The following is an 8,985-nucleotide window of genomic DNA, read 5'->3' on the forward strand; positions in this document are numbered from 1 at the left end:
TAGCTCTGAAAAGCAGCAAATTCGGTAAGAATGATAGAATTACACCGTACCAATCAGGCACTTTATAATCAGCCATGTAAATATACATTTTCTGTTTTTACTAAGTTTTTTTTTTATAAATTATATAAATAATAATAATTTTCTGTTTTGTAAAAGAAATTCAAGGCGCTTTTTTTTTGAAAAATACTTTCCCAGTCTCAAATTACAACCGACAAAATGATCGATTCCACAGTTGGAATATAGCAGCGGCCAGATAGTCTTTTCAAATTCAAGATGTTCACCTGTACTTAAAAAAACACAACTGCTTCGTTTGCATAATCGCTATTGTTTCACAGGCTATAAATCTTAGCAAGACTTATAAACATTTGCCTGAAAAAAAAGATCAAAAGCGCGTATTTATCTAAGAGTTTTAATTTTTTTATTCGCATCTTTGCGTGTATATAAGTATATATTCTAATATTTTGATGTACAAATATTTTAGTATTGTTTTTCTATTTCTCTTTGTATATAATTTTGTGTGAGTTAAGTTGCCGTACAAAAACCCAAAAAGGGCAACATTCGATCTAAAATTGTATGTTTATACCTATGAGTAAAACTATATTATGTATATTTGCCTTTTCTGCATGGAATAAATAATTACAGTAATAAATAATAATCAACTTTAATGTAAATGTTCAAATAAGTAATAGCCGCCCCCAATATACAAACCACAAAAAATTAATTATATTTGTTGTAATGTTGCTGGATTGTCAGCCCTTGGTCGGATCTGACTATATAAACCAATTTGGCACGAATTTTAAAGTTTCAATGTCCAATGTTTAACTAATATTTTCTTAGAACTCTGCTTAAAAGATAAGACATATGTTAATAATGCCACCTGCTTTTCGAATTAAGTTCATAAATATCGCAACCCAACAAATAGTTGATTTAGCGGTGTATAACAAATATGTATGTAGGTATGCAATGTTAATATTAAATTTTGCTTCAGATTCTTACTATTTTTCATGGTATATAAATACTTTTGTATGCTATTAAGCTCGGTTAGAGTTTTTCTAGTTGAGTTGGTCTCAAACATCTAGACAAAAATGACTAAACTGAAGAAAAAATGTATAGGTGTTAATTTTTTGTATAGCAGTGGAGCTGTTACTTGGATGTTTAGTTCTAAAGAAATGCTAGTTTAGTAGCTCATCGGAATATTTGACTACTAATTAATAATTTAGTTTATTCCCAATGCTTGGCCATCTCTATTGACATCTGTGTGCGCATTTCCAGTACTAGTACAATTTATTGTATGCACGTACGCATAACATTTGATGCACAAAAACTGTATCTTAACAAAGTGGCTTTTGATCACTTTATACCTCTTGCCGTAATATTCGATCCGTTTCCTGTATAGATTTAGGATTAGACACAGTAGAGTGAATGCGATTATATGTAATTTTCAAAATACCTACACATTTGCATGCTCTAGCAGCTCCAGAGTTTGCATATTCTTTTTGGCTGGCATTAAACTATGTTTATTTGTATTTTAATGATAATCTTTTCATCCTCACAGAAGCCTTTTTGCATGACATCCACTATTTTAGCATACTCAACAAAACCAAATCCTCGAGTGCTTATGCGTTCTCGGGGTTTATGGAAGGCCATAACTTCTGGTTTTGTCATAATTGTATCATGTTGCGAGAGACTGGGGTTGTGAGGATGTATCATACACAGCTTGATGCGTCCCTTAAATGGCCAATCTAAATGAAAATCGTTTTCCGATTGCATTAAATGGACATGTAGACTTAGTAAATTGACGTTTCGTGGTTGTATGTTAAGACGTGCACAGAACCGGTAGCCATGTGGCGAGGTATAAAAATCACGTGAGTAAAGTAAATTATTTGCATCGGTACGCAGTTGTTCTACCACGCTACGAAAATTTGTTATTTCCCATATGATGGTTCCATTACTGTAGCGTGGATCAATTTGTGGGCGCGTAACCAATTGCTTGGTAAGATTTTCCAGCTTTACATCCTGCTCACGAACGCGTTGTTCTAATACTACAATACGTTGGTACATTGTTTGGATGAGTTGCTCGTCTGCTTCATTTGCATATTGCGGTGGCGGTGGCGGTGGCGGTAACGCACCATTTACTTTGCCACCACTCGCAGATGTCGGTTTTTGTGGATTCCAGGTGGAAATAGCAGTTTGCTGAAATGCTTGGAGCATAAGTTGCATATGATGTGGCATGTCCTCTTTGAGATGTTCTTCGAGTGCATTTGTTTCTGGACGTCCAATGAAGCCGCATTTTACACTTGCAAAGGGGCATTTTTCTTCGGCGTTTTCCAGTCTTCTATACGGACAAGTTGGCAAGTGACGATCCACTTCTATTGGTGATGCTACTACTGCACAACCCAGTGGTGAGTTAGGACACTTGTGTTTGAGTTGTTCAATCTCGCGCCTAGTAAAGTTATCGGGAAAAATATCGTGATCTGTAGAAAGTTTTGTGTTGTCCAATGGGCAGCACTGATGGTGATTGCTGAGCCATTCCATCAGACAAGATTTGCAAAACCGGTGGCCACATTTGGTGATCACAGGTTCATTAAGCCAATGAATACAAATGGCACATTCATACCTTGCATCCGATTCGTGGAAGTCAGTATCGTCAGAAGTGGTGGAAGCCGGTGCGTGTACATACGACTTGGAGATTGCTAACGAATTGGGCGGTATAGATGATGGTGATTTGTTGTTTTCTGAAGAGTAGTGGTGATGATGTGAGTGCCCTTGCTGATACGATTGCTGTTGCTGTTGTCTGGCGTGCCTACCAGTGCTATTTTGTGTATTTTGCATTATTGGATCAAATACAACTATCATGCAAATTGTTATTAGCAGTATTTTCCCACATAAAGACAAAGAGTATGTTTAAATTAATAGTTGAAAAAAGTGCAAACAAAAGATCTATAAACAGGCTAAGGAATGTTTATGAGTGCATATCGATTTTCACCTTGCCACAAATTTGGCATTTCCTTATAAGAAAACCATCGTTGCATTTCGATGTAGTATGTGCAGGGTGACCCATATAGCATTTTTTAATCAAATATTATTTTGACAGTGACAGCTCTTTCCATTGGAATTCTATACAAAAAGCTGGTATCAAATCGCCGCGTAACAGAATTACCCGATTTACACGAGGAGACATCTGGAGGGAAACATTTTGTTCGGTGGCGAAGGACGGTCGGGGAAGAGAGAAGGGATTTTATCTTCCGTACTCGGCGACACGCTTTGCTCTTCTTATTCGTATTTCTTATCTTAAAGCAATTTTTGACAGTTGCTTCATTCGTTTTCTTCTTTTGTGGAAGAAAGTTCTAAGTTATGTGTTGGTTTTCATACAAACGGAAGATAACAACGATGACAAACATCCGAACGCTGCTTGGGAAATGCACGATTATTTTTGCTAGTAAATTAGGTATAATTTAAAATAGTTATGGGACATGTTTATGTTGATTTCTAATTTTTCCCTGCATTTCTAGATACTCAAGTTAATTTTAAGTTAATTATTTACATATGAAGTATTTTTAATTAAATTTTTTTTATTCAAGTATAAGAATTTATAAATATATTTCAATAAAAAAACAACAAATTATTTATTATTTAACCAGTTGTCGAACGCTCTCTGCTTTACATGTAAGCGCGTGCTAGAATACATCCGAACCAGACGATGCTAAAGTATTAAATGTCAAAATGTCGCGGAAACATTTTTGCCCGTGTGTACGCGAATGAAACATCAAAAGAGAATTTCCAGTGTCTCCCTTCCAGATGTCCCTCGTGTAAATCGGGTCAATGAATCGCTTTACGATTGATCAGCGTTAGGAACTATTGCAAATGTTGTGTATCCTAAACAATGCTTTTATTGAAAAAGAGATGGCGGTCGGGTTAACAACCCAAACTGCCGCAACTGGGAAGCGGAAAACCAGCAACGTGATCGTTCGGTGCGGATTCAGGCGCGAACAGTAACTTCATTATCCTATTTTTCTTTGAATATATTGCTGAAAATGCGTTTTTGGCCAAGACTAAACACTTCGGGGGCGTGATAAACCGTTTCTTGTAGCTGAAAAATGAAAACAGAAGTTTGACACACAGCCTATGCAATATTCGATATTATGTAGGCCAATCTCGATAACCGGCCGACTTGACGATGTCAATTGGCCACCTCGGATCTGCGATTTGACGCTGTTCGTTTTTTTGGAGATCCGGGAAGGACCGATCTTATTCGAACAAACCCTTAACGATTCAGGTCCTTAAGGCGAATGTCGAAAGCCATTCGTGAGAGAGAGTCAGAAACCATCACCAAGATCCTGAAGAACGAGTTTATGGTCTTTTGAGCCCTCCACATATAAAAGTACCGCATCCAAGCCCAGCTCTTTCAATAAACCTAACATGGAGCTGGATTGGCCTGACTGATATGTCTTCTTTCGGATGCATTCGGCCGAGAAATCTAATGCTTCTTGCTATAGCATCACATTTGAGAAGGAGGTGTGTTAAAATTTCCGGGGATTGGTCGCAGGAACGATAGCAGACAGTTGTCCATATCCCAATTCTGTGCAGACGGCTGAGAATAAAAGAGGAGAGAAAGCGTAGGGAGAAGGAGGTTAAGTTTGAGGATTATGGAGAAGACCGAACCTGAATCTCTTACTCCAGTCAGCTCCATAGATTTCGAGCTAAGCTAATGATTCTATAGCGACCGTAGCATAAGTTCAGCTTATAGCCCGAATACCTCAATTTGGCTGCGGAACGTGCAGAGGCAGAGAAGGACAAGAAGCGGAAATGACCTGAAAAGGGAATTTATAATAGTCCGGAAGTGACCAGATCCACGTCATCTTCTCCAAACAACAAAATTGGCTTTATAATTGTACTGTAGCGTCAGAATGTAACTCTAAGCGAGTGGTCCTATTTTTTGTCTTCCAAATCATCTCCTCATTGTTGGGCTTCCACACTGGGGTGTCTGCCAAGGATTAGTTAATGGTTAATGTAATCTCCCGATTTTTTAATGCTGGTGTATATAATATTTAATGGTAAGGTAATCTTATCGGCGTATCTCTTAGATTACTCGGCTCTATACTCTGCCAATAACAAATCGACCACTTTTATTACCGGATATCCGATTTCGATATTAGAAAGTTACTATTGTATTTGTATAAATATATCTGTATCTTAAAAAATGCGGGCTTACCTAACATTTTCTTAAATTAGTACACAGCTAACTAGTACTCATGGCGGTTGCTTTCACTTTCCTAAAGGGCATGAGGTTACTTTTGTTCAGATTCACTTATCTCACTATATTTTCCGTTCGCACTCTCTGTGTACCTACAGTTCGCTAGACTCATCATTAAATTAGCGAATTTTGCCATATGCGACGAGCCCCACCATCAACATTTTGTGCCAGTGGTATATAAACGCATGGTTGTCTGAGGGGAATTTAGTCATTCTGTTTGTCGCATCCGTGCCGCAAAGAGTACCAATCGGCTAGAAAGTGCTAGAAGCATTTAAATCAATTAGATCGGGAGCAAGTTCATATTTGTGTTTCGGAAGCGTTTACTTAATCAGCGGAAAGGGAAATAAATACAGTCAAACGTTACATTATTGAGAAAGTATTTAAACAAAATTGCTTTATGATGAAAAGTTATAATTTCTTGTGGCTGATCACAGTGCTAGTGTTGCTTTCTTTCTACACCGCGCAGACATGGTCAGCATATTTGCCAGTAGTTGAGAAACATAACCTAAATCAATTGGAAGAAATATACAAACAACACCTACGAATTCCATATACACACAGTCCAGAATATCAAAAAGATAGCAACGGGGATGGAGCAGATCAAGCAGTCAACAGTGAGGGCAAAAGTGATGGGAGAAGTGAAATGGCAACAGCAAGATACAACAACAACGACGCAGACACTTTGGCAGCATCGTACATCGACACGGACGAACAGGCCGCTGCACCAGGCGATTGGCAATTATTACCTCATGGATCATACGATAAAAAGCATGACGTAGTAGCTGGCAATGTGCCCGCATATGCGTGGTTTTCTGATCAGAGCGGTGTTTTTCATGCGTACGAAAATAGTGACGCGTACGATGCGTTTAAAGGCGACAGTGACAGCGACATCGACGACGACGAAAACAGCGAAGAGAAGACAAATGCACAAATATTGAGCCGCAAGCGACGTGGATTCGATGATTGGTTCATAGCACCCCATACAAGGTGGTGTGGGCGTGGTAATTCAGCCAACAATACCTATAACCAACTTGGCGGCGCTTCAGACGCCGACAGATGTTGTCGCCGACATGATTACTGTCCCATGTTTATTTCGGCTTTCAGTAGCCGCTATGAATTGTTCAATTATCGTCCATATACATTGTCACACTGCAATTGCGATCGACGTTTCCGTACCTGTTTGAAAATGAACAACGACGATGCGTCCAACACAATCGGAGAACTCTTCTTTAATATGGTTCCATCGCAATGCTTTACACTACGCAACGAACGCCAGTGTCAGCAACGTAACGCCGAGGGCGACTGCATAAAGGAGACATTTCGAAAGCGAGCTTATGTGCGGGACAACCAAAAATATTAAGTAATACAATGTAGCAAATATACATATGTATGTATAGCGGAGAGCGGGTTGAGAAGGCGTTCAAAAAGGAATACTGAAATGAGACTACGAAATGTGCAGGGAACAGAGCCTTGAGAAGCTAAAGTGTGAGAAAGATCTAGAAATTTTTTAAAACAAAACACAAACATGTACATTTGATGCCAGAAGGTGGCGGGCTGCGGCAACCAAAACGTTGTGCTTACTGGAGGCGCTGTGCATGTATGCATGTGTGTGAGAGTGGTGTACATATTTAAAAAGCGACTTATTTAGTATGATATTTGCTCAGCACATATACACAAGTGCGTGTACATATATACATATAACTAAAAATTATTATATTTGAATTAAGGCTCGGTTATGATTTAGTAGTCATGACTTCTTCCATATTGTTTGGCCTCAAATGATAAAAAGATTTGAAATTGTAATCTGCATGAATTAATAATTTGATACACCCTGTCATCTTGAATTAATTTTTTCTTTGATTTAAACATGGATTTAAACATAACTGTTAAAAGTTTCGATAGAAAGAAATTTTCAGAATACAGTAAAAACAAACTTTCTTTAGCAGAAAAAAATTAAAACGCATATCAAAAATGGAGATAACGCTCAGCCTGAATCTGTCAAACTTGTATTATTATTATTACTTCTTTTGTAGATGCTTAGATATTTAGAAAAATAATTAGTATAAGCAACCTAGAGGTATGTTTTAAAAATGATGTTATCTTATATAGATATTTAAGTATGTATACTTAATAGGATTAAGCTTAACTTATAAACTAAAAAATCAGAAAGTAGAGGGAAGAAACAAAAAAAAAAAAAAAAAAAAATAGTATATGTGCATACATATGTAAGTGAAAAGCAATGGATTTAAGGTAGAATATTTAATTGGAAATTAGAAAATACGTATGTATGTGTATATGCATACGTATATGTGTTTTAAGATATCTACAGTGTGCCATTAATGAGATTATAGAATTAGATTGACACAAATGTTTACAAGCATGCTTGTACACGTACGTACATATGTGCGTACGTACTTACAATGATTAATGCCATACAAGTCATTTAGCTGTAGATATGTATGTAAATAAATTTCTTTGAAGGCAATTTTTATAAATAAGTATGTTTGAGATAAATTTATTTTAAAAATAAATGTAAATTTTTTTTGCATCGATTGGAAATCCCCACTGCGATGAAAAATAGCATTGTAATAATATACGAACTGAGATAAAGAAAATTTTATAAATAAAGGCGAAAAAATCTGAAATAAATTTGGAGTTATTTGTAGTGTTTCAAAAATGTGGATATTTGCAATCATTAGCGGATAGTTTACCCTTCCCAAAAATTTGAAAATATTGCTATACTCTTAATTTCTGTGGCAGAATTTAGTAGATGAGGGTGGTTGCGATACGATAAAAATAAGGGCTCATTGTGATATGATATCCATCTATTAGCCATGATGAATATCAGTAGACATTTTGTATTGATATTTGCCTCCTGATTGAGGTCAGCCAGAAAGAGCGTAACGGAAAAAATGAGGACGCAATTCTTCTTCTTCGTACTTCTTGTGGCTCTTGCAGGCTTTAGTTTTTATTTTAAGATGAGAAAATATATTTCAAAATTATTTTAATCCTTTATATTTATATTATTTATTTATCATATTTTTGTAAAATGTGTGCACACTAGTAGATAATTAGAAAATTTTTGAGTCCACTTGTAGAAATGTAGACCATAACACGACCACTTTGAACCGTCTAAAGACCTCAAACTGAGTGACTATTACGTTATTTTTTTAAATCGGTAGTTAAGCTTTCCCTAATCAAGATAAGAAACGGGTGGGTCTGGTCTGAAGCGGAAGGGCCTCCGGTCATTATACAATAAGCCAGCGTATTGGCTCCTGGCTTGCCATATTTCTACTGGCGATTCTGGGGAAGATTTATGGACAAATACAAGTTTTCCGTGACGAATACCAAAGTTTAACGAATTAAGATTCAGGGGTTACGAAAGAATGAACAATAGCTGGTCCCTTCTGCGGATTTAATATTTCATATTTTACTCGTGAAATGCGCTGGTATACATCTATCAATAGAATGTAAAAACCAAATAAAGGAAGTTAAATGCGCCTTATGTGGAGGTAACCATACCGCCAACTACAAAGGATGCGAAATTTATAAAGCACTTAGAGTCCAAAGATTTCCACCTCTGCGTAATAAAGAACCAACATTAAATACAAATAAAAATAATACGCCAATAACAACAGCCGTAACAAACATAATTCCCGGAGTCAGCTATGCTGATGTTGCATCTTCTTCAAGGGAACATAAAGCAGAACAGGAGCTGACTAACAAATCTG

The 8,985-nt window shown here is 36.9% G+C and overlaps 2 protein-coding genes across 3 annotated transcripts; one reads left to right on the forward strand and one right to left on the reverse strand.

Moving 5' to 3' along the window:
* Nucleotides 1–395: 395 nt before the first annotated feature.
* LOC128859077 (TNF receptor-associated factor 6) lies at nt 396–3,006 on the reverse strand. Of its 2 annotated transcripts, XM_054095779.1 has the most exons (3): nt 2,618–3,006; nt 1,455–2,443; nt 396–1,388 (listed from the first exon to the last, which is right to left on the reverse strand). In XM_054095779.1, exons 1-2 carry the CDS (start codon nt 2,854–2,856, stop codon nt 1,507–1,509), a joined length of 1,176 nt encoding a protein of 391 aa, XP_053951754.1. In that variant the 5' UTR covers nt 2,857–3,006; the 3' UTR covers nt 396–1,388; nt 1,455–1,506. The 2 variants fall into 2 exon arrangements, with proteins under 2 accessions (XP_053951754.1, XP_053951753.1); XM_054095778.1 differs by having other exon boundaries at nt 1,455–3,006.
* A 2,440-nt stretch (nt 3,007–5,446) lies between these two features.
* LOC128859078 (uncharacterized) lies at nt 5,447–6,912 on the forward strand. Its single transcript, XM_054095780.1, has one exon. It carries the CDS (start codon nt 5,652–5,654, stop codon nt 6,612–6,614), a length of 963 nt encoding a protein of 320 aa, XP_053951755.1. The 5' UTR covers nt 5,447–5,651; the 3' UTR covers nt 6,615–6,912.
* The last annotated feature ends 2,073 nt before the right edge of the window (nt 6,913–8,985 follow it).

Source organism: Anastrepha ludens, chromosome 3 (assembly GCF_028408465.1).
Source record: "Anastrepha ludens isolate Willacy chromosome 3, idAnaLude1.1, whole genome shotgun sequence".
NCBI lineage: Eukaryota > Metazoa > Arthropoda > Insecta > Diptera > Tephritidae > Anastrepha > Anastrepha ludens.

Excerpts from the sequence above, each read along its gene's own strand:
- LOC128859077 (XM_054095778.1), bottom strand. The coding sequence starts at position 2,856 with ATGATAGTTGTATTTGATCCAATAATGCAAAATACACAAAATAGCACT.
- LOC128859078 (XM_054095780.1), top strand. The coding sequence starts at position 5,652 with ATGATGAAAAGTTATAATTTCTTGTGGCTGATCACAGTGCTAGTGTTG.